Raw genomic sequence first — 26253 nt, forward strand, 5'->3', positions numbered from 1 at the left:
ACAGCAAGGAAATGGTGGGAAGGAGAAGGGTGAACAAACACCAGGGATAAAAATAAAAATGGACCTTTGGGCTTCATGACTCCCCTTTCACACTTTTCACCCCACTCTACCATCAATTAGGCAATGCCAGGAAAGATGTCTCTGAACATATTAAAATTCCTTTGGGAAATACCTGCAGGAAAGGTACCCTGAAGGTAGAGGACCCTCTCTGAGAGGTGCTGCTTGCTCTTGCCTGCTGTGTCCCTCACTGGTATGTGCAGGGCACGGGACTGGAAAAGCCCATCAGAGCCGTAGGCTTTAATCCCTTGCTACGCTTGGCACTGTGTCAGGAAACCCTTACTTGCACCAAGTTATTTGCTAAAAGCATTCATGTCTGTTTTATGCTCTGTTATGGCAGGAGAAACAAACTCAACTCTTGCAGTCTCCTCTCACAAGCCAGATCTCCACGGCCATCCCAGTGACCCTGTTCTGCACGTGTCCTGCTTTGCAGACATCACTCTCACAGATGGGCATCAAGGGTGCCCTCATCTGCCCCCACCCTTAGGGTCATGGCTGTCTGATGGGCCTGGGCTGTCATCTCTCAGCCCCATCTCTCTCACCCTCTCTGCTTGTCTCTGGGGATATTTGGCCATGAGGCATTCCTCTGGGGCATGGGGCATGTTTCATGCCCAAGGAGACCCCACACAAGGTATGTAATGATCCAAATGGAAAACCTCAGAAATTCTCAGAGCACACAAGGTTTAGTTTTCTCTGGGACAGCACAGAGAGGGTGGGGAAGGAGGTGCTGAATTAGTTTCTCTCTAAAGAAGAAAAACATCTGACAGAGCATAAGGCCTATGGTATAATTCCTCCTCTTCCTCGGCATACTGTGGTTCCTAATGCCTACTGCCCTCTGGCCAATGAAGAACTGAGGAGATAAAAGCAAGATTTTTTTTTTTTTGTGAGAGACTAAAAGCAATGTGGTCCACTCCCGTGACACTTTAAGATTCTTCTTTAAGTTCAACTTAGCCTTAGAGACATTTATTCAAACTTATGCTTTTCATTTCTAAAATAACTTTTTTAGTATTTGTATTTCTAGAGAAAAGAACTAGAGATGCATACACTGCAGTTCTGAAAGCTAGAAATCACCAGACAAGTAAAAGCAACGTGGATCAAAATTTAAGCAGCTTATTTTTAGCATAAAATAAGAGATAGTATTTTTAGACTCAGCTGTTCTCTTAAAGCTTAGAGCTTTACCCATACTGAGTAAAACTTAAACCATCAGGGGTTTGATCAGAATAGGTCAAATAGATTTTCACTTTTGGATCAGTGTTTCGATCAGTCTCATGAACAGCTATCATTGCTACAGAAGTGGAAAAATACCCAAACAAGCAAAATGTAATCCAAACTGCCTCCAAAGAAAAAGAGGCCATGACTCAGGGGAGTGCTTGAACTGGCTTTATACCACCAAAGCCTTTCACCTCCCTCCCTGCAGGCAGCAGGAAGAAAGCAGTGGCTCTGCTTACCTGGTTTCACTAAATGGTGGACAATAATAAATCCTTCAGCCTTTAAAGCATATTATAAATATGATTTCAGTGTTACACTGAGGATCAGAAGAGAAGAAACAAAGTCAGGCTTCACGTTAATTTTAATGAATGACAGGAGAGTGGTTGCAGCGGCCTTTGTAGGTGGTTCGTCCGGCTAGCTGAGGGCGGCCAGCTGCAGCGGTGGGGAGCCAACCCCGGTGGCAGGGCCCCAGGGCCCCAGGGCTGCTCCTACGAACGCCCCTGGGCAGCAGCGGCCTCAGGCTGCGTCCGTGCGGACGAGATCACTGCTAGGAAGACGAGGAAAGAGCCGGACACTCTCTGGGGACTGTCAGGTTTATTGGTGGAGGACAGCCAGGGAGTGAACCCAGCCAGAACCTACCAAAAGTCCAACAGGGAGCGACCAAGAACAACCTGCGCAACAGAGTTATAAAGGGGAAGGAGTCCAGGGGAGGGGTTTACAACAGAACCAATCAGGGGAGGAGAGGGAGTGAACGGAGGTTAACAGACACACAATGACAACCAATACATACATAATCAAGGAGGGGCCCCGACACCACAGCCAATCATGACTCCCAGAGTGAAGAACTTTCTGGAGAATTAGGTGGAAGAGGGAGTGACTGACTGGGCCCAGGGTGGGAGGAGTATGCACCCTATATGGGGGAACAGGGGGAGGAGAACTTATGTAACTGGAAGACAGACACAACTTAAGGCGGGAGTAACCAAGGCAACAGAATGACTGACAATACAGTGGCGGGAAAAACAGTCGAGGGCAGAACCATAATATAAAATGGGGGAGCAATTGAACAAACTAACAGAACACACTACAACAAGTGGTGTACACACTGCAGTGTCCTTGCCAGCTCTCTCCTCATCCACTGGCACCAGGTGATGCCCACAGTAACCCCTATCTCTTCCTGGGAATAATGGATGTGAAGAACTAGGGCCTGGGCTTGCTATCAAGGTATGCATTTCACTCACTGCCAGAGAACCAGAACACCTTATTGGAGAGTCCATGAAACCTACTTTCACAGAAGCTGAGACTTGCAGAAGCAGCTCCCTGAGCAGCAGGATGGCATTTAACAGTATCTTCCCTGTGTATTACCCAGTGTCTAACATGAACTGGATTCACCTCTTGCAGAAACTTCTGCCTGGTTCTGGAATCCAGCTGAAGTGAGCCAATGCGTTCCACAGAGCTGGGTGTGTGGGACAGACAGAGCAGGACAGCATGATCACAAATGTCCTGCATTCCTCAGAGGAGGGGGAGGCAGCCTGGAGAGCGGGTAGGGGTGTACAACCAGATTAGATAACTGAGAGAGGGAAAGACTGCTGCTTGCAGCACTCCTGCTCCTTTACAAATAACTGATGTCACGGCTTTTAAAAAATATCACCTACTATCCTGCTCTGCTTCCCCCACAGATTGCTAAAATGGCTTGCTTAGAAAGAATTAAAATGTAACAGAGATGGATATGAAAGAGGAGAGAAAAAGTTCAAACCAACTACTGAACATCCTGGAAGAATGGCAAAAGAGTTAGCATGGGCAGTAAAAATAAGGCAAATGGCTTTTTCCCAGTGTGGTTTTCCAAGAGTATTTAACATTTGGATATCTCCTTTCACTGCTTTCTGCCTTTTAAACTTCTTCGTTATTTAGCCTTTCAGATCAAAAGTGGTTTTTTGTCTATAAAATCTAAAAAAAGTTCCTAAGGCAAACTGCATTTCTGGCTGAGTTAATAATGTGTGGTTATCTGATACAGGATCACATGGAAAAATGAAAAACTAAATGAACTTACTGAGCAGACTAAATGCTCAGGATTCAAGAGGTGCCTAAGAATCGAAGTCTCTGATGGAGAGTTTATTCAGAACTGAACAGCCAGGTTAAGGCTTGTGCACCATGGCACAGCCTGTGTGCCACGTGGGGGAGAGTTACAGGAGTGAGGGCTGTGAGCTGGGAACTCACAGAGAAAGATGTGGACCATGTTGATGAACACAGTTATTTTCTTTTTTATTTTTTTAAGAAAACTGTGGAAGAACATTCATTTTTCAGGTAGAGACGGTCAACATTCAACTTCAGGAGACCTGTTCCCACAACAGTTTAGGCTCCTGGACTGCTTGAGGAAGAGGTGAAGTTGGGAAGGCTCCAAATAAATAGGGTAGAAGCAATGAGTGAAAATTAACTATCAAGAAATACTCAGCAAGGATGGATGCACAAAATAAGAAGGGAAGAAAAGGAATCAGTGAAGGGAAGAAGAGGAATCAGTGCCTCCCTCTTGACCTAACAATACACAAGAGGGGCCTGGGGTCAGATTCAAGGACTGCCCTTGACAATGCAGCCTCTGTGTTTCCCAGGAGAGATAGTGATCCAGCTGGGAAAAGCCATCATTCCTTCTTCTGAGGTCTGGAGGAGTCCAGAGCAGCTCCCTGCCCACTAAAGGGAGGCTGGGCTGCCTGATCTGTGTGGCAGGGAGGGGAAAAGTGGAAATAGCCAGGATCCTTGTTTTCCATTCCTCAACTCTCCTACCCACTGGGGACTTCGTTCCCTTGGGCAGTGCTGCAGTCACTATGGACATTTAATGAAAGCTGCAGGGGCTGAGCATGGTCCTCACCAGGGAAATGGCATCATGGTCTTTGCCTGGAGCAATTTGTTGCCTCATCTGGAACATGGGTATTCAGCCTATGTGAAGGATTTCAAGAGGTAAAATGGAAAAGCCTCCCTACCAGAGCCCGTGGGGAAAGCTGCTTTGTGATGGTGACAAGGGTCACAGCTTGATCCCCCAGCAAGGATCAGGAGTCCACTCCTGACCTTCTGCACTCACCAAACATTTGAAGGCAGTTCCTTTATAAGGACTTCAAGTGCAATAACATCTGAGGAGAAGGATTATGAGGGGAAAGGCAGAGACTGTAGCTTTGGGAAAGAATTAACAGGCCATTTTGAAGAGTACCGGGTCTAGCTTTGAAGCTGAATCCACCTTGAATGATGGGGAGGCTTGAAGAGAAAACCTAAATTATTTGGTTTCATGCTTCTAAGTGAGTAGCATGATTTGTAATTTTTTAAAACTTTCCTGTTCTCTTTTAGAATAATTCCTAAGGCTGACAACAAAATAAATACTTTGATAAGGAAATGCCAGGAAGAATTATTCTTGCTAATACCACCCAGACTGACAGGTGTGATATCAATAAAAAAAGAAAAATCTGTCCCAGACACAGTTTGATCAGAACATGTGTGCTCAGGAACAGTCATAGACAACAGGACAGGACCCCTTTGAAAAGAAAAGAAACACCTTTTCAAGGGCAATGAGTCCTGAGAAAGTCTTCAAAAGCATTGCATTAATAATCTGTACATGCACACATGCAGAATCAACAGCCTTATAAAACCAGAAATATCAGGTCATTCAAACAACATTCAGCAGCTTTCTTTACTCACCCAAACATTTTTATAGTCCTAATGAGTATAAAACAAGGATATGGTTCCTTCAGGACCACCTTCTTATCTCTACATCTCTCTCTTCTTATGCCTGATTTCCAGTTGGGGGCCTGAAGATGATGATTATTAATAATAATTTCTCTTTTGGCAACAGCATCCAGTCTCAGTCCATATGGGACTTTTTTTGACAGACACTGCACCAACACACAGAGCAGGGGACAGACCCCAGCATGAAGAGGCTTCAATTGAAATGAGTATTTGGTGCCAAGGCTAACAGGGAAACAGAATGTGTCCAGTGCCCAGGGGAGCACATAAACCAGGCTATGAACCTCAGTACTGTTCCTGGGACAGATTAGCTCTCCCTAGCTGTGTCCACATACATTCCTTAGAGAGAAATTCACTTGGCACTGACCTGTTCCACTCGGATATCAAATTCTCCATTCACCTTCTTCCCCTGGAAATATTTGGCCCTGCAGAAGAAACGAGAGATAAACATGGTTAAATAAGATTTTTGGCTTTCATTACATACGGTTTTGCTTCTGCATTTCCCTTTTTTGATGAAGAATTTCAATCCGGGTCACAGCATGTTTTTTTAATTCCTATCTTCTTTTACCTTTCTGTTCTCCAGGACAAACCTGCCAAGCCAGATGAAAACCACATTGGAAAGTTCCTTCAAGGCTTGTTACTTTTTCATTTAATTTTCAAACTGAAAACCAAATGTTCTCCTAATCTTTTCCAGGGAACAACTCTAGTCAGTGATTCCTTGCTGTATCTCATTTAATACTCAATCTTTATTCTGTAAAAGGAGAACAACATATGGCACAGCATTGGGAATTTCTTCTGATGTTGAGCAAGGAGCTTTATCATCACAGCTGAAGTACTTGTGAAGCCTGTTCTCATGCTCTCTCACTCCAGAGCTGCTTTCCATTTCTGTTCCTTTTCGCTGTTGATTTAGGGAAACTGTATCTGCATCTCTACAGGGTCACTGATGAAGGATCTCGTCACCTGAACAGAGAAACTCTGTTTGCTTTGGGGTTGAACACTGCTGTGAGAAGAACATACACCTCCCACCACCTCTGTTCCTATCTCCTCACACCATGCAGTCAACAAAGCACTTCTAGTAGGTAATTCATGCAAGGGGAAAGCTGTCAGTAGTGCTGGAGAAGAAAACAGAGGAAAAGGACAGACAGTTTTAGCTTTTTGTATTCATATTTATGTATAATGCCCCTGATATTGATTGGTCAGTGGGGAAATTGCCAATATAAATTTCCCAGTGAATATTTCTCACCAATTCTTCCTCTCACCATACAAGCTTGACAGAAGAAAATACGAATTTATTTTGTCCTCCTCCCCTATAAACTTTCAGAAGGCCATGTAGGCTCCAAAGGGCTCTTCTATTTGGAAAGCATTGAAAACAGTTTAGCCCTACAAGAGCTGTTTCCAGAGACAAAGTAACTCTGGTTTCTGTTTCCAATTGGCAAAGACAGGACAGAATAAAGAAGTAAAGGAAAATGAGGGGAAGCCGGCTTTGCTCCCTATTTTATAGTATGAGAAAAAAAAAAAAAAAAAAAAAAAAAGCTGGCTTGCATTTTTACTATGTGTCTATTTGTTCCAATAAAAAAAGGAGAGACAGTAGGAAGGCAATTTCCCCCATGGCTGAATCACATCAGTTTATAGCTGCACACTCTCCACCCCCAGAAATGTGATGTGTAAATAAAAAAGTTGTTTTGTCATTGTGGCTCAAAATGAAGTAAATTTTTTTTCATTATAATAAAAAAATACATTAAAAATGACAACAGCCTTCTGCTTAATTCTAACAGGGACATCTGATTGCTGTATCACACTTCCCTTCCCAGACAGCCCATCCATCAGACTTCTGTATAGGTGAGGGACAATGTAGCAGCCAGGTGTAACTGAGGCCAGGTGACTCAAAAAAACCCTGTTTGGTACAAAAAGCAGATCTCTGCCCATTTTTCCTTCTTTTTTTTCTTTTTTTTTTTTTTAATTTATGAGCATTGCATGAAAAAAACAACTCAGCAGACAAGCTAAGACATCATGCCTCTAACAATAAACAGGAACTCTAAAAGCACTTAATAATTCTATTAAATTTCTGGAGGCATGGCTCAAGAGGGTCTGGCAACATTCCTCACTCCTAAACATTGGGGGTACTGCTGGAACCAGTGACTTCTTAAAAACTGCAATAAGCTTTCAGAGGGCTCACAGGAACTGCTCTGAAACTTGAGGTGTACTATTCCCTGGTACAAGTTTGATTTTATTCCCAGCATGCTCATAATATATATTCCTTACCCACATTTATGGAACACACTTCCTCCCTCTATGGCCTCTCCTCTTTGCTGACCAGCTGGTTGCAAACTCCTTGGTGATGCTTTGCTTCAGCTTGTAGTGAATGTGATTGACCACAGTCCTCAGCCTGGTTCAGAGGCATCACAAGGGCTTCCACTGCCTGGTCCAGGAAATCAGCCTGCACACAAACCCATCTTTCTCCTCTCTGCAGTACTGGCTGGGCTTATGGGTGGTCACACAGAGGGTGCACCCAGCACTGGGAGCTGCTGGAGTGGTGCAAGGCACCTCAGCTTAGACACTGTGTGACCACTGCCTGTCCCTTTTTCCACACAGGTTGTCTCATCCAATGTCCCTAGAACTTTCCTTTAACAGTAAAAAATATCACTTTCTTCCCAAAACAGTCCCCCAGGAAGCTTTACCTGCTCTGAGTGTCTCTGAAGACTACAGGTGCTAAGCAATTTGCAGCCAAATATTTTGGCCCACCCATCATTTGACAAAGCCCAGGATAAGAATAAAACATTTCTTCCTGAAACATCTCTGAAATGGATGGAGTGATGTTTTCAATTCTCACCTGGGGTTTTGGAGCCTCTAGGCAGTAGAGGCTATCACAATGAAATGAAAAATGGCCTTAGTATCCTCCTGGAGACCCTCAAATTTTAAGCAAGCTGGAATCATTGCCACTGCTGTGGAAGTATCATACCTCTTGCAAGAGACTCTTTGGGTCCGTTCTGCACAATGTCTGAAATGGCTTGTGGTCCTCACAGTGGGCATGGCACAGAGGAAAGGAAGACCATGCTGCTGTGGTGGGGATGCATGAGAAAGGGAGAAGGCATGTAGAAACATGCCAGGAGTTGGCAGACTCCTGGCTGCACAAGACATTTGTGGATGCTCTCTGCCCCAAAAGCACCCGAGCAAGTCTCTTCCAGAACTCTGTCTAGGACTTGACTGCTGCAGAGCTATCTAGGCAGCTTGTGGGGCAGCAGAGGAGCTGTGCCCAGAAGACCAGTCCAAAAACTTTCTGGGAACCTTGGAAGCGTCCCCACTCACCTTCAGCTCCCAGTGATGAGAGGAGCAGTTCATGGCCCCAGGAGGGCTTAATGTCCCCAGCTTGGGACACTGGGCAAGCCACTGGCCACACAGACCCACTGCCTCTGCCAGGCGGTCTGCAGCACTGACCACTGCTTGGCTGGCCACCCTTTTATTTAAAGCATGGCAGATGTTCAGCTCAGCACAACACAGAGCTGTAATTTGGCCAGGCAGGGTGCAGATGGGCTGGTGTGGTTGCTGTGATCTCAGTGAGTTAGCATGTAAACATGTTTTGACTGAACAAAACTGCAGGGCCATACTCAACAGCAGTCCCTGGGTGGGATTTATAGAGCCAGGCAATCCATTTAAATGTGGCCCCATGCACTGGGAGGGAGGAAGGACTGTGATAAACACACAAATGTCTGCCCTGGCTTGCAGGAAAGAAGCTTGCCTCAAACCCCTCTCTCTTTCTGATTAAGAAGATGCATGCTCTGGAAAAGAATGTATTTTATGGGTGCAAAGACATCAAACAAACTTAAGTTTTGCTTTCTGCCCCAGCTCTGACACAATTACAGGGACATAAGAAACCCAAAGCCTCTTCTTATGAAGTAATCTGGAAAGGATATAAGTTTATTTTGTAGAGATATTCTGTAAACCAGCCCCAGTCTGCCTCAATTACCATGGCTGGAGGAAGCATACACAACAATTTTGTCCCAGATATGGAGAGTACCTTTACCAGCAGTAGGGAATAATAAATGATCATTTCACCTCCCATTATCTACCTCAGGCTAATTCACAGATTTTCAGATCTTCCTAGGAGAGGCCTCAGTGGAACTGATACTGCAAATATTGGAATGCTGTCTTGGAAACTGGGAAGCCATTTTTCAGATGAACTAATAAGCCTGAGCCCAAATCCCCCATGATGTGAGTGACTCACACCTCTATCACTGTTCAACAGAGGCCTTGAGCTGCAAACTCAAGAGCTGGCTTGTACCTCCAACCCAGAAATGGGCTCTCCTCACTGAGAGCATGCAAAAGGAGGACACTAGGATATTGTAATGACAAATTCCTCCAAATCCTCTGACTGAGCTTGTGCCTCTGGATCAACATACAACAAGCAGAGAAAGCCAAGCCAAACTTTGTATGGAAACCACTTATCTAGAGCAGGAAGCAGCCTTTCCTATGCTGTGGAGGGGCCAGAGCAAAACACAATGAAGAGAGAAATGCACAGGGGTCGTGGGGAGAGGTGGGCAAGCGAGTGGGTGGAAGGAGAGAAATGGTAAGAAGACACTCAGGTAAACAAACCAAAAGGCATCCATGGGTAAATTCTGGAATTATCTGAATTATTTCCCTGGCATCACATTACACATATTTCTCTTGAGCCCTTGAGAAAATAAGGCCTGTAATTTCTTTCTGAATAATCTAGGAAAAGGCGAGGCTGAAGCCCCCTGGTTTGGGTGTGGGGGCACCCCAGGGAGGGTGGGGAGGTGGTGAGCACTGTATAAAATCCCCATGTCAAAGGGCCTGGGGGCCCAAGTGATGCACAAGGCACTCACTGTATGTCCACATTGTCTCCTTCATAAAAGGGGCTGAGACTGGGAAAAAGGAGGCAGTTTCCAGGATACTGGCCAGCAGCTGCTGGAATGCCCCGACTCCCCCAGCCCCTGCACGCTATAAGGGCAGCAGGGAGGGGAAGGGGGAGGAGTGCCCTTTTTTTTTTTTTTTTTTTTTTTTTTTCTCAAGGTTGAAAATAAGGAAGGTTTTCCTTTCAGGAGCCAGTTCTCATTCGGTCCACTACTTTTCCCCACTCCAGAAATTCTCAGCTGTACATAGTAAGAAATTTTAAGATGGTCAACTCCTGGCTTCCCAGGGCACAGGGATAGGAAAAATCACTCCATAAATGCTGAGGTCTGCAAATTGCTGGAGTTTTGTCCACATCTACTTTGGCCCAGAGACATTTATGCAGTGTTCAGCTGTGAGGTGGAGTGGTTGGTAATTAATACTTATTCTCCAAGAGTACCTTGGGGCAAGAGGTGAGGGTGTCAGAATGGGGAATAAGAGTGGTGGATGTGTGCTTTGACACCTCAGAAAACCAGGTTTGAATAAAAAGTTAGATGGACCAGAGGCAAGGGCAGAAAGAAAGAAAAGGTATTCACATTGTACATACAGACAGGGAAGGGCCCGTGAGTAAATCTCATGTTTGCTGTGGGTCAAGGTAACCCTCAATACACTGCTACTTTGCCAGGAGCTCCACAGAAGTTTCAGCTCCATGCCTGGGCCCAGCAGTGCTGTGACCAGCCCTGCCCCTCCCTGGGGCAAGATCACCTTGCTCTAGGTGCTGTCGCCACCTGACTTGCTGAGGCCACCATAGAGAGCCAGCTCTGCAGTGCTGCAGGTGTGTCCTCAGTGTCCTTGGACAGGCTGTGGGAACAGACTTCTTTTGTTGCCTTCTGGGGAGAAGCACAAACCCAGCCCACTCTGGGTACTGAAACCACCCCCGAAGCATTATTAGTTATGGGATCACATCAAGGCAAGGAATGCCTCACCCAAAGGGGGCTGTGCTGGGCTCTCATGGCAGGATGGATTAGGGCTTTTTTGGATAAAGGAAGTCCTCCTGGTAAGGTCCTTGATGAGATCTGAGGTCCCACCCTACAGGGCTGGGAGGATTTTCTTGACTAGAATGCAGATGGCAAGGGAAGCGTTGGGGCAGCAAGGGAGAAGTGTTTTTAAAATCTTCCTTTGTGAGTGCTCCCTTTCTGAAGGCCTGTTTTCTGGGGAGACCTGGCTTGGCAAGCCACCAGCACTTTACCCATTGCAGACACAGCCGTTCAGGCCTCTTGTCCTATTCAAAGAATTGTGGAGTCCCACACAATAGTGGCCTCCCAGCATCTTCCTGTGCCACGTCCTGCTCATCACACAGGGGTAATCAAAGCCATCCCCCACCAAGAGAAGAAGCACTAGTTAGTGCAGCACTATTGCTTTTGGGCACAGCTTTTTGTGCTTCTCTGATCTGTCAGAATAAGGAGGACACTTTGCTGTAGGTCTGGTCCCCCACCCAGGCTGTGCTGTGGTCACATTCCTCCTGCCCACAGAGAGCTGGGGGATGGAGGTGGGGTACTGCATGAAGTACAACATGAGGCAGCAATTTCATTTTTGTGTATTATCAAAATAGTGCATTGCTGGAACATTTCCAAGTTGCTAAATCTAAATACTATGGCCTGGAGCTGTTTGCAAGGGGTATCAATTTTTGTTGAGGATTTTGCAATTTTTTTCCCAGCCTCATTCAGTTCTCCTTGAATTTGAGGAGCAGTAGAACTGGCCTAACTTGGACCAATCCTGGGGCAGGGCTATGGACTTTCAGGCAGAAGAAATCTGGCTCACAAACCTTGAGAAATGTATCTGAGGGTTGGGTTTGTTGGATGTTGTTTTTTTATATGTACAGGACTAGGCAGGACATTCTGAGGTTAAATTCTATGCATTTATAGGAACTCTGGTAAAGTAATTAAGGACCCAGATTTGACTTGCATTAGCATAGTTATAGCCTGGTGGGGAATGTTTTCCATATTCCTTGTGTCTATTTTTGTAATGATACTAATCCTTTACATTTCTGTATCACCTTTCATTTAGGGGGACTAGATCCCAAGACACTTTACATATGCAGGACAAAAATACAGACAGACATGACGGTGCTATACCTAAAACAGATTGAAAAGCGATGCAATAAATGCAATTTCTTGAAAAATTTTGACAGCCTTGTCTCCTTTTCACCCTTTATGTATGCTAGGGAATACAGAAACTCTCCATGCTGCTCCCAGGCGTGCATATGTGCACAAACACACACACTCATTTAACACAAACTTGCCTCCACTTTCTGCTTTCCACTTCTCAAAAAGTGGAATTTGGCAGGAAGCATAGGAAAAAAATATTTGGTCTTGGGTAGACAAAGCTAAATGATGAAAATATAAGGGCTTTTAAACCAGACTTGTGAAAACGTGAATTTTATGTGTAAGTTTTTTCAAATTATTGCTACATTGTTGCACAGAACTTGTGAAACATCAAAAGCACTGTGTAAAAAAAAATTTACTCATAATAATCTATTGTCAGTGACCATCATGTTAAATGACTTGGGACTTTCTTACCAGGAAATATAGACAAAAGTTTGAAATTTTACCAGCAAATTCCTAAGTTCAAGTTTAATTTCCAAAACTTCTCATTATGTTTAAATGAGTTAGGTGCAGGAATACTCCTCTTAATAGGAGCCTTAGTATATCACCTTCAGCCTACTGAAAGCATGAAATGACTCATGACACTTACTGAATATTTTTAAAAGGAATTCCTTGAAAAAAGTCCCAGTATTTAGGAACTCTGATGTTACCAAGATTCAGTATTAGACTGTTATTATTCACAATCAAATTTTTAGGCAAATGACATATTTAGGGCTCAATATTTTTTATGTTTCAGAAGGAAAATTATTTTCTTTTTAAAAAAAATTCATTATTTCCTTTGACCAGTATAAAACAATAATCCTGTCCAATCAGTCCATAATTAGACCTGAATCATGACATTATTGTTATACAAAGAACCATTTCAAATGTTTTAAGAGGATTTAATTCAGTGCTAATCACAGTTTCTCTCTTCCTTGATCTTAAAATTTTTGGAGACAGTAGTTCAGGCAGATTTGGCTACAAATTAAAGAGGAGATAAAACAATGCAATTTTTATATCCTCTGTGACTCATTTTTTGGTGAAGTGTTTCACAATACTCATGTATATAATACAATACTCAACTGCTGCACACAGGGCACTTGTATTTTGGACAAGGCAGCAAACACAGCACTGTGAGCTCTGGAAACAGCCTGAAATGTGGACAAAACACACCAATGGCTTTGAAAAGCCACATGAGCTGTTCCACAAATGTAACTTAGATATCCCGCAAACGCAAAAAGAACAACTTTGTTATGCTGTCTGGTCCAGAAAGCAATGCTTTTAGCATGTGTGGCTAATAGGAGCCTTAGCTGTGCTTGATCACTTACCCCATAAGCTGTTTAAACATGAGGCATTAGGCTGGAAAGCTGAGCACTTTCACAGAGGATGGGGGTTAATAATTTACAGTGCAAAATCCTGTTTGATCTGCTGAAAAATTCAATCCAGCTAGAGCATAATTTTGTTTAATCGCATGGTGGGCGAGGAGGTTGCCAGAGGTGGGATGCTTCCCTGCTGGCTGGGGTCAGGCTGCTGGAGCTGGCCCATGTGCCAGCACCTGGAGTTCTGCTGTCTCCCCTCCTCATGGGCTGCTCCCTTTTGCTGTGTGTTTAACACAAGCACGTGTATTCATGTCTGAGCTCCATTTTCTCTGGCAGCTGCTGTATGTGAGCTGTGGATGCGTCTTTGGAAGTCTCCCAAGGTACAGATACTCCGAGCCCACCAGAAGGAGCCTCATTCTCCAGGTGGAGGCTCCCCAGCTGAGAAATGTGCCAATAATGAGAGCAGAGAAGCCGAGCTCTTCCCTGCTGTGCTGATGCACAGGTACACTCACTGCTGTGCGTGCCTCTGGGGGCTGCCTGTCAAAGCCAGGAGCACAAGGAGCTCTAGAGGCAGGGATTTCCTCTCGTGCCCATCCCACACATGGCAATTCACTGTGTGCTTCCTTGCAATGTCTAGAGCTGCGCCTTCCAGGAGAATGGAAAATTTGTCAAAATGTTGCCACTTTAACAGAAAGCTGGATGAGTACCCTTGTTCTTAGTAGAATGTACCTTTCTTTTACTGCTGCTAATGCAGAAAGCAGCTGATCATATTTTGTGGGACTCACGTTGTTTTTGTAGTACTTTGCCTCTGGAATAAACCAGAGCATATTGCATGTCAAGAACGGCAAGGATTTTATGGTGGAAGACAGGCCATGGATTTCCATGGATGCTCTTTCTTTCCTTCAGACATCTGAGAGAAATTGAGTGCTACACTGTGCCATCAGAGACATAGTAGCTCCTCAAAAATAGAAAGGATTGTCATTTGTCTCTTTAAAGTGCATTTAACATGCACTTGCCTATTTGGGTTGTTAAAGCATTTCGTCAAGCAATTGTGCAACACCTCATCCCAACCCACAACTGCAGCCCTTTGCTGTAATACAAACAGTGATGATAAATTAATGTCTGGCTTGGCAATATTGCTACAGTCTCCGATTCTGAGAAAGTGTTTTCATTTAGAGAAGAGAAATCAAATGGCAGATTCCACTGTCTCTCACCCTTCCTGTCTGTGAACAAGCTGGTCCTTGTTTGTAAACCCTGTGTAACTTGCTCTGAGGGAGAAGGCAATGTGAAGCCCCTCATCCTTGTAATAAGGGCAGCACATCAGTAGTTATTTCTTGGGGATTTTTTTAGTTAGCTGTTTCAAAAGGAGAAGGAAAGAGTTTCTTGAAAACCAAATACTAAGGTTTTACAAGTAGAAAGAGCAGAGCAGGCAGAAGGGAAATGCTTTACAAACATGATGCTCTTTCCAAACCCAGAATCACCAGCACAGAAGTAACAATGTGCTGTTGTTCACCTTCCAAAGTCTGGAACTGTTTCTGTACATGATGCAGAGGGGATAGTCAGAATCCCTGGATAATCAGCTTTGTCAGCTGGGCTCTCACAAGGCAGACACAGCTTCCTGAGACTGCTCAGCCTGAACTCACATAACACCCTGGCTGAGACCAAGAAGGTGACTGGGGTTGCTCAGAAGTACCTTACCAAAAATAAACATCCACGGAGCCATGGAGTCACTGCTCTTCAGTGCTGCTCTCAGGGGCTCACTGAGTTTCCTGAAGATACAAAATCAACCAGGAGGAAGCACTCGTAGTCCACTGGAATGGTTGCATTGCTGTGCTCTCTCAGAAAGGACCAGACTTTAAACTGGGGAAGTTTCTAGGCATGTATTTCTGTCCATGCTACAAAGAGCCATGGCAGGCAAGGGTTAGTAATGTTCTTTCCTTGTTTTTCATGTCATACATACATCAGGGTATGATCATGAATTCATACACTAATTTTGTTCAGTGTTCTCACAGCCTTAGAGAAAGCAAAGGCAGGGAGCTTTTGCAAGCAGCATTTGATACCTGCAGACTTGTGGGTTGAGTCAGAGAGCTGGGATAAGTGAAAGGGATATCCCATCATTCCTAGAAATGTCTAAGTTATAGACAGCAGAGGGACAGCCAAGACAGCAGGATGTGAGGAGTGCTTAGAGGAGTGAAGGAGTGAGGACAGCATGCGTAGCCTTGCTTAAAGGAAGGTATACTTCCTTTTTATATATCCCAGCTGCTGCTCCCTCAGCAAGCTCAGCTCACAGACTGCAAAGCTGGAACAGCAGCTGGGAGATATAAAGGCAGGGATTCAAATGAAGTGTGTGTATTTTAAAACATGAAAACCCTGCAGCAGGGTCCAACCCTCCTTGTCTTTTGCCCTGCCCTGACTACCCCAGCACCATTAATCTCAAGGAAAAACTAAAATGGCCTTTGAGCTAGGGCTTTCCTCTCTGATTACAATGTTTGGACTGCACTGTGCTGGCTTAGTCCCAGATGCTGGAGCATCACAGGCACGCCCATTCCCAGACGGTGGATGCTGTGTTAAGGGACTGCCACCTGGCAGCATCTCCAAGGAACTGCAAAAACACTTCGCAGAGACAGAGGTCAGTGAGCATCAGCCTGCAGAGACTCGTGGTGCACCCAGGAAAGAGAGATCAGGTCTGGTTGAGCCAGACTGATGTTGCTGACTGATGGAGCTGGCGTTGAGGGGCTGCTGCTGTGATGAAAGACACTAGGCCAGGGAAACATTCATGGGAACAACCTTATCAGGGACTATCCCACTCACTGAAGAAGTTGTTCCTCCTTTGAGAAAAATCCTGTTGTTTTCCCTGTCTTACTTCAAGTTGGCTGAAGATGCTTAGCCTAGTTGTACTCAGTCATGGTCTCTTTTTAGGTAAGAGCTAAGCTTTTGGTTTGTGAAGATACACCTGAAAGGTAGGTTTCACCTTGTCCCTATTCTTCTAGCTAAAAAGAGAAGAACAAACAGGAGAACTGTACTGAAGAGTGGTGTGGGATGAACATAAAAATAAAATAATCTCTCTTGATCAAGAGCCAACCCAATAACCCAACTTCCTTCATTTTGAAGTCTTCAATACTGCCCTCTTACCTGAGCTACTCTTTCCTTCTTTTGTTTTGTGACAAGCTGGCAGATGAAACAACAGCATCTTTTCAACACATTCTCTGGATATTTCCCCCAGATAAGACTCTCAGACAAGTTGCCTAAAGCTTTCTGAACCAGCTGAATTTGAAAAGGAGCATACAAAAGGCAGTAAGTAATTTCTGTAACATTTCAGAAGACTTCAAACGGGAACACTACGGAAAGTTTACTGTGCTACCCAACATCATAGGAAACAAACTTCCAAACTTTTGTTTGTAAACAGACCTGCATGAACTAGACAAATTTGAGGCTTAGCTGAGCCTGAGATCCTTTTGCCAATGCATGTTGCTATGCTTAGCATGTGAAGGGCCCTTGACAGGTAGTACAAAGTTTGGTTATCTATTCATAATTCATGTATAAATTTGCATACAGAGGAAAGCTCAAGAGAGACGGAGAGCTGAAGAGATTAAATCACTTTTTAGAGTCAGCACAGTGGATTAAGGTCCTGAATGACATCATTAACAAACCTTCAGCTCTGACCTCGTTGGATCATTGCTAGCTATGATATCTTAGCTAAACCTGCTGAGCCAAGAATGCCCTATGTGTGTTCATATATTAAGGCCATGAAGAAGTTGATCAGTGAATACCAAATGAACATTTTTTACCGAGAAAATTACGAAAAATCCCACTCTGCCATTCACACAAGTTGTCTGACTCCAACTGGGGGCCAGAGCTGGTTACCCAAATGTGAATGCATCTGTGCACCCCCTGCAGATTATCTGTGATTCCCTGAGAATTCTCATGGATTTATGAGATTCCATGATTCCCTCCAGCTCCCAGGAGCTGAACTAGTGGGGGATCAGGGTGACTCACCAGTCCGTGTGCGCGTCATCGATCACCAGGAGGACCTTGGGTTTCTGTGCCGCGGGGGCCGCGGGCCCGGCCGAGTGCTCCATCAGGCCCGCAGCCGCCTGCGTGGTTTGCTTCATGGCGCTGGAGATGGAGCTGAAGATGCTGCTGCCCGTGGAGGAGGAGTGCGAGGGCTGGGGCGGCTGCAGGTGCTTTCTCTCCGTGGCAGGAGACACCGGGGAGCTCGTGGAGCTGTCGGGGCGCTGCAAGTCCATCATGTACCCGTTGGGCAGGTTTGCCACGAAGCTGCTGTCTGAGAGACGCCGCCGGAGGAAATTCATCTTTGCAGTGCTGTGGGGAAACTGAACGGTGCTGTCACCAGTCCTGGAGGATGCCTCTGTGGCCGTGTGGGTGCTTCTTTAAAGTCCAGGCAGGCAGGCTTTACCCCTTGAAACTGTGCTGGAGATCTATGCCTAATTTTGTCAGCTATATTTTCCTTCTCTCCTGCGGGAAGAGAATAAAAGACATATATGTGAGGTACATACTGTGAGACTGAGTTAAGTAACCTCCTTTGGGTGTCTTAGGTACCTTAATCAACGGAAGAAGGGACTGCTGGTTGCTATGCAGTATTCCACACTGCTACAGTCAAACAATTAGGACAAAATATGTGTCACCATTGTCATCCCCAAACATTTTCTGATCTGTAGAGACTAGCCTGCACTAGCTTAGGGGCTAACAATTCGATCACTGTGGACAAAGAAAAAATTACTCTGATAAATGTTAATTTTAAAATGAGAAGCACCTTATTTCTAGTATCTTGTGTGTTGAAAATTACAGAATCACAAGCAAATAATCCAAATGGATATAAAGTTGTATCATCTTTGGTAGGCTTGTGAGCAAAGTTTTGAATGTAAAGAAAAAATGTCCAAAATTCAAATAGGATTTAAATAAAAAATAGCAGAATAATTCCCATACACATTTTGATCAAGTTCAGTGACAGAAATTACACTTTTTTGCACCCCCTCCTCTCTGCACTCAGACTCTGAGCCAGGTCCTTGCTGGTGGCTGTTTGGTAGATACTAGCAGGCCATCTGATTTTAGACATTCACTTGTAGGAATTTTGCAGTTACTCAAAACTAGAAATTTGGCTGTCTAATCTTCATACAGTTTTTTTCCTCTCTCATTGGTGTTTTTGGTTTGTTTGGTTTGGTTTGTTTTAATGGGAATTTATTCTGCTCATCTCTTCCAATGAGAAAACTAGCACGGTGAAATATAGTTACTTTACTCTTCTCCCTTGACCATGGTATGATGACTTTGTTTTTACTCAGAGTACTAAGTGTTTCAGCAATTAAATAATCTCACAATTTAAAAAAAAATTCACCTCTAGGCACACCCCAGAAGACAGACTTCCACAGTAATTTCCTGAGAAAATTTTATCTGCTAAGACAGCCTTTGAGTCTTGGTTGGTGAGATTTAGGGGAAAAACAACAAAAAATTATTACTGGTAAAACACATACATTCTTTGAGACATACATATTTGCAGCAACAAAAATTAGTATTATCCCATACATCAAGTGAGATGAGTCTCATGCATCCATGGTATCATTGTTTAAGTTATGCCTAACTCCCTTCAAGTCTCTTTGAATGACCCCCTGCAAATAGTGGAGCTCCTTGCCTTCACCTGGTTTGGTGTCCCTTACTGCTCACCCTCCTGTCCCAAATTCTGATTGCCTCCTGAGGGCAGAAAATTGTCTTTCCCCAGTTGTCCAAGAAGACAAATTGAGAATGTCTCTCCTGGAGCTGTGGGTGAGAGCTCATGGAGCAACCAAACAGCTTTCTAAAAATAAGCTCTCATTCATTTTCACCTACACGGATTTACAAAGCTTTGCAGACAAAAGAGTCAGATCTGTCCTTGTTCACATTGGTCATAGCCCCCAAACCCTTAGAGAGGCTCAGATGAGCCTACCTGCAAGTAAGCAAGCTACAAAAAGCCCCTTGGCACATCCCCAAATCTCACTGTCCATCACCACCCTGAATCTGTGGGCACAGGATCCATCCAGAGCAGAGGGCTCCCTACTGGAGCTGCTGACCCTGACTGATTAGAATAATTTTTCTTTTGATTTCTAAGCCCTGGCAGTGCAAGTCCTCTGACTTTGCTGGAGCCTGGAGGTAGTCTTTTCCCAGGGAATGGCTCAGGAAATCTTTAATGACTTCCTGCCACATTCACAGCCGATAATGTATCTCGGGGTATTGTGCTGACTTCCCGCCTCCCGGTGACTCCTCAACATCAGCAGACACACACCAGGGAGCACTTCAGTAGCACTGCCTGCAGCAATTGCTCCAAAAAGCAGGTAGTGGAGAGTACCCACGAATTGTGAGCTGGCTACTCACCCCTTATATACACCCACACAATACTTGTCCTGCTGCAGGAATGGTGAGCGCCAGCACTGAGCCATCCACTGTTACCTGTCCAGGATGATGGGGGTGGAACAGCCTACAAAGGCTTTGGAGGATTTATATGCCATAGACTGGGTAAAAAATGTGCTGTGATGTTCTCTAATCAGGAACCTGTGTCTTCTCCTTGCATAACACAAATAAGAAAAATCCCCTCCCCTGAGTGACAATTAATTCAGGAGTAGGCGCAGTCCTGGTTAAAGAGGAGTATCCCAGAGATCTGCCCACTGTCAGAAGGGCTCCAAATGAGTACCCCATTGCTGTGTACAGCTATCAGGCATGCTCTCTTCTAGGGCCTTGGTGTTAACTGGCAAGACATGGAGCATAAATTTGATACTGGCCTTGGAAAAAGCACTTGCAGCACAAGATCCCTGCTCTTTGAACGACTTGCACATCACAGAGCTGCTGGTTCCTGCTGTGGCAGCTCTCAGCCACGGGAGGGAACCTGCCCCTAGCCATACAGGCTGGGCAAGGCTCTTGTCACAAGCCAGCATCCTTGGGACTGGGTCCATAAAGACTTCCATTTTTGTCAAGGTGCTTCTTCCTCTCTGCCAGATGTTTGCATAGCTGCTTCCTCCCCTGAGAGATTTGCACTCTCCAAATGAACATGGATAACTTGCAAAGCATCAGCAAGTAAATGAATGGGCAAATGTCTCTGCTGGGCCCTGCAGTGAGGGAAGAACAGCAAGGAGGCTCATGACCTAGGGTGTCCCAAGGCTGTGTAGGGCCAGAGTATTCCATGAGGTGCATGGAAGGCACACAGTTTTCCCTCTTCAACGGGACTTCCCAAACTGTGCTCAGTGCTTGCACTGAACAATTTATCATACTTAGTGAAAGGCCACAACAACTCTGCTCCTGGCCCCTTTTAAACAGGAATGTTTGCAGTCACCTGTCATTTTTTTCCACCAGGGGTTTCGAAGTGGGACTTGTTGCCCAGGAAATGCTGGGAGCTGGCAAAATACTCTTGTCTAGAGAGTTTGGGACATTGCACTTAGTCTGGCCTTTCCCTGTGCTGGTTGGCACAGCCTCCACTCTCTGCTAAGACTGGGCTGCATGCCGTTGGCTTGGGGAGGAAGGCGAGGAAACCTAAGCTCTGATGTCACCGGGAAATCTCCCTCTGGCAAAGCACACAGAGGTTAAAATCAATGGATGACACTGCAGCAGAGAGCAACGCCTGGCTCCACTCTGGGGTTACTCAGCTTTGGGCACCTCAGAGTGATAGTCCTCCTCTCATTACATACATTTTTCTAATGATCTGGCTGATGTAATTGAAAAAGTTTGTTGGTTTTTTTTGTTTGTTTTGGTTTTGGTTTTTTTTTTTTTAGGCTTCACTGTATCGATTTGACAATTGCCATTAGCGCCACCACAGAGATCTTCTCTGCAATGGGAGCAGTGCAAACTGCCAGGAGCTTTTCTGCCAGCAGTTTACACTGCTTTCATTGCTGGAAAACCTCATAGTCTGCCTTTGCATCACTCACACTTACTGTTATTTAACTTTCAGAAGTAGGTGTTTCCATACAGGCACAGGCTGAGAGATTAGGGCCTCATTTTCCTACAGCTTGAAACTCTCTGTGGACTTGCTGAGGGCTCAGCCTGTCAGGCCAAATCTGGCTCTGTAGCTCTTATGCAGCACAACATCCACGCAGTGCACACACAGATCTTACCCTGGCAAGTGAGCAGGGCTGCAATTTTCACAAATGCAGGAGCCTACACCTCCATCAGAAGCAAGACAGATCTGCTGAGTGTTTTTTGTCACTCCAGAGCCACAGGCAGGAGAGCTGCTGGCTCTACACCATCAAGTCATACGTTCCCTGTGTACACCAGTCTCCGTATGGCTCACAGGGAGACACATCACCTACTTAATGCTGTGCCAGGCACAAACTTGCCTGCAGGAAGGGAGCTCCCTGCACAGCTGCAAATACAGCCCATGGGCTGCTTCCAGACCAAGCAACAGCTCCTGTGGAGTTCCTCAAGTTGCAAGACAAGCAGCTGCTTCTCACCAAGCAGGAGTCATCTGCTGCTGAGTGAAACAGCTGCTCCTGAAAGCTAGCTGGGAAAACAGCATCTGGGCCATGGAGCTGCAGGCTGGGATCTGCTCTATACTTCAGGGTGGGGAAATAATAGCTGAGGCACAGGAGAATGAGTGAGTCCTGAGGAAAGAGAGCAGGCAAGAGAGACAGGGAGAGGAGCAGGAGGAGGAGAAGGCAGTAGCAGAAAGCGAGGAAGCAAGCAGGAATAGGCTTAAGCAGCAGACAATGCAGGAGCACGCAGCAATCCCAACAATGTGAGCACCTTCAGGGAACCAAAAGGGAACAATGTTGAGCAACCAAATGAGGCAAGAAGAAGGTCAAGTGGAGCTGACCTTGAAAACAAGAGCCAAGGGGTTGGCACTGTCAGCCCCTTACTAGCACACAGTTAAACTTCCTGGCTGATATTTTTGGAAGAGCAAGGGAGGATATGCAATCTACTCACTCAGCACACTGACAGCAGCCAAGCACCTACCTGCTTTCTCTCAAGGATATACTCCATGGAGATGCAAGTTATCTCAGAAAACCTGTTGACATGTGTTAGAAAACAAGAACAGAATGTTCACTTAAAACTCTTGTTGGGTTATTTTCTGATGTGCAGCAGTGTCTGGAGGGAACCCAGCTCAGCTGGCTGATTGCTGCTACCCACGCTTAGATTTCCCCTGAGCTTGTTATCTCATGCTGTCAGGTAATGAACTGACACAACCACACCAACCTGCATCTGATTACTGCTCTTGACAGAGCAATGCTGGGGGCAGCAGGATGGAAAAACACTGCAGAGGGATTATCCCCCACCTCACTGTTGGAGACTGCACTCTTCCTTCTGCCCCACGGTGGGAGGGAAGGTGAGGGGAAGCTCCTCACCTGGCAACAACCATTGACTTTCACCCCCTCACATCCATTTTGCAGACTGCCTTCAGCACACATTCAAGTCTTAATACATTCCCATGGATCCCTTTCTGCCTTCAGGCATACTGACATCATGTGGTAGTCGACCTCTGTGGAGGGACAGCCGTGTTAGGAAACTCAAAATCCAGCTGGATGCCTTTCCACACACAGTATATTTTTTAAAACTGTATTTTCCACATTTCTAGTACATTTCAAAAAGAAGAAAGCAAGAGGTTATTTATCATTGTCAAGCTTTCAGTGTTTCACCCTGAATGGTTTCAGTGTTTCAGCATCCCAAGCTTGGCATAACTTGGCATTTCTTGGGAAGAACTGAAAGCATAATAAAACAAATTGTTCTGAAGTGAATTAGAATTTTTGTTAGTTTTTTATTTCATTTGCCACAGTCCTGGGTTCAAGAGGTTCACATGTTTAAACATTTCTTGGTATTTTTCAGCAACAGCTGAAATTCCATAAATCGGGAAATTACGACAACATGGGTAAGAAAAAGAAAGTGATATACCACCAAAAATACTCCACATTTTGTAAACCTGAAGCACATACAAAAAGCATAGGAATTGGAAAGACTGTATGCCAGCCCAAAGAACAGAGGAAAGCAGAGTTTCCATGATGGTTTTCAGTTTGCAGAGAGCTTTCCCTGTAATGTAGACACTGGTTTAAATTTTCCAGAGCATGTAAAACTTCAGCACAAACCCCACTGACACCAGCAGAGCCATATGGTGTCTTTGGAGGCAGTTGCAAGGAGTCAGAAGCCTGCAGCTGGAGGGGATGCCAGGGCAGGGGAGCAGAAAGAGCTCTCAAGACAATAATCCTATCTGGAGCCTGAGTCTCCTGCTACGTGTTAGACAGCAGCTCACCAGAATCAGAGAATGGCCTGGGCTGGAAGGGATCCTAAGAACCATCTAGTTCCACCCATCCTTCTGGGGATTTTCACAAGAAGCCAGTCTCTTGTGCATTCTGTTTCTCTGCTCAAACACAGAGACTGTCAGAGATGGCAGGATGTCTCTCTGTTAGAAGCGAATCACTTCACAATGTTCAACATGCTTCACTAAGCCACTGAAACATGTAAAGGTGCAATGATTCCATTGTCTAATTGCTGCATTCCTGCAGATCTTAAAAAAAATCCTCTCTGCCTGCTTGGGTGGCTATTTAACTGGAAGTCTGGGTTTCACAAATCTTATCTGTATTTTCCTTTTGCAAAGCTTTCTACACAGCAGTTTCATGGTAGGGGGGGCTGCCTTATCTCCTGAAGATAGTGGGGGCGTGCATATCAAACCAAGTGCAAATGGGACCACTTCCCAAGAGCTACACCCTCATTTGCACAGCAAATGAGCAAGTCTGCTTCCTCTTTTGCCCATTATTTCATATTGGCAAGTGAGGAAAAGAAGGTGGGGAAAAACAATCCAAAGTGAAAAAATGCCTCTGTAAGATCATCAGACTTTCAAGCAGATGGCAAAGGAAGATGACTAAAGCCATGAACAATAGTGAAAAATTTTCTAGCAAAAATAAATCTGAATATTATGATAATTCTCTCTGGCTTTAATATCCCCCAAGATCAAATTACGACGTGTTACTTCTTGGAAACAATATATTATTTCATCATTTTAGTCTCACTTTGGAAATCGTGTTGGCACCTAATGGCTGTGGTGTTGTCTCAGTGGTAATAATATCCTCTTGTCAATGCGCTTATGGAGGCCTTTTGTGGCCTGTCTGCTCAACATCAATAATTGCTTATCAGCAAAGCCAGACCCAGCACAACTGGAGCAGGCAGTGTGTCTAATCCTTGAATGCCACTGAGTCATCTCCATCCCAAAGTCAGTTGAGTTTGCATCCTGGCTTCATTTCTTATTTCCCAGGAGTGCTGTGGTCATTCCTACCCCCAGCAATAGTGACACTAATGCTTCCATTAAGGCTGATAGCTACACACATGCCAAAGTGGCTCCTCATGGTGAGGGTAAAGGAAAGCAGGAGAGAGCAGTACAACCAAAGAACTTGTAAAGATAAATGCTCTGCATATTAAGTGGATGAATTCGTAGGAAGGAAGTAAGCAGGGCTTGGAAGGTCCTGTCTTTTTGCTTCCCAATCTTGGATCTGATGCAGTTCATGTTGTGTGCTGTGAGAAATGCTTCAAGTTTTCTGCAGCAACCGTGCAAGCCCTGATTTCATGGTGATAAGAGTGAAAGTGGCACCAGACACACCATTAATAGAGCAGGGATTTCCTTCAGCTGAGAGGCGTGCTGCTTTGAAGAGTGCTGATCTGAATAAAATCAAGGAGCCGGGTGTATTTAATATGTAGGGCCTGCCAATATGCATTAGGGCTCATGCAGATAAGAGGTGCCTCAGGGACCGGCAACTCACAGGGTCTCAGAGGAAACTGCAGCATCTTGCCCAGTGCTAATGGGGCTTGTGTCTTGATTGTGATCACTTCCTCATTCCCAGGCCATTTTCTTTCTACTCTGTTTCAGTTCTGCCACAATAGACTGGTTATTCAAAATGCTTGTAAACAAAATATTTCACTACCACAAAGTGAACTAGATATGTTGTAGGGAAAAAAGTGCTATAGGCTGTGAAACAGGAGGAAACAATTAATTAAGAGATTATAGTATACATCAAATACATAATTATTAGTTAACTGGTAATGATAAGAAGGATTTTCTGTTTGGAGCCCAAATTGTATTACTTTTGATATGCTTATAAGACAAAAATCTATTGCATATTTCCAAATAAAAAAGCTTCAAACACAACTTCATAATTCTTGCATCTATGCTTCTAATTCATTTTGAGCTGCTACAAAAACTCAGTTTCTTTCCCAAATGTTCTATGCTTCTGGGGGTTAAAAAGTCTTCCTTCAAATATTTTAAGTCCTCCAAACTATCTATAGTACTAACATATTCCATCTAAGCTTTGCTGCCTTTGCATCTGCCTCAGTTCTTCCCCCTGCATCACTCCAGGCACCAGCATATTTCAGTTTCCCAGATTTTCCCCATATGGCAAGGAGCCCCTTATCATATACATGAGATTTACTTCACCTGATGGTGTGAACAGCAGATATCTGGAGAAATAAAACCTGTAATTTGCCTTTGTTTAGCTCTTTTGCTTTCTAACTTTATGTGCCCATCTCATGTAGCAGTACAAAGACTAAGCCAAGAACTGGAGCACCCTTACTGATTTATTTTGATGATAGAAGGGAAAGACAATGTTTTACTGCATTCTGGGCAAGATTTGTGACACAACTGTAAGACAGCTTGATGTCAATTCTTTCATGTGATGTAGAAGTGGTGGGAGATTGGCTGGACTATTCCTGACAAAGAGACAACGAGGATGGGTAGACCTTCAACTGGAGAACTGCATGAGTTGTCTCAAGCTCTGTGATCGCCAACCTGAACCATGCTGAGGATTTGTAGGAGATATTTTCCCTCACTTTTTTACATCTTTGATCACATGGAGACACATGAAAAGATGTGTGGGTTTGTGGAACGTGTCCCTTTTTTTCCCACCGTGTACCCACACACTTCTCACCCCAACAGGGGCACGTTCCCCTATCCCAGAGCTGAACTGAGCACCCCAGTCTTTGTGACATTGCCAGTGCCTGCTGCC

General features: G+C 44.8%; 1 protein-coding gene across 4 annotated transcripts in view; it reads right to left on the reverse strand.

Moving 5' to 3' along the window:
- The window catches only part of SYN3 (synapsin III), a 190978-nt gene that overhangs the window by 153772 nt on the left and 10953 nt on the right, over positions 1–26253 (reverse strand). For 2 of the 4 annotated variants that reach the window (XM_063154396.1, XM_063154397.1), the window contains exons 2-3: positions 17294–17773; positions 5357–5414 (exon numbers count right to left, since the gene is read on the reverse strand). In XM_063154396.1, coding sequence (XP_063010466.1) covers positions 5357–5414; positions 17294–17610 — 375 coding nt within the window. In that variant the 5' untranslated portion in view covers positions 17611–17773. Of the gene's footprint in view, positions 1–5356; positions 5415–17293; positions 17774–18650; positions 18713–22225; positions 22278–26253 lie in introns of those variants that run through there. The other 2 variants (XM_063154395.1, XM_063154398.1) reach the window with 2 other exon arrangements.

The sequence above is a fragment of the Melospiza melodia genome, chromosome 4 (genome assembly GCF_035770615.1).
Source record: "Melospiza melodia melodia isolate bMelMel2 chromosome 4, bMelMel2.pri, whole genome shotgun sequence".
Classification (NCBI taxonomy): Eukaryota; Metazoa; Chordata; class Aves; order Passeriformes; family Passerellidae; genus Melospiza; species Melospiza melodia.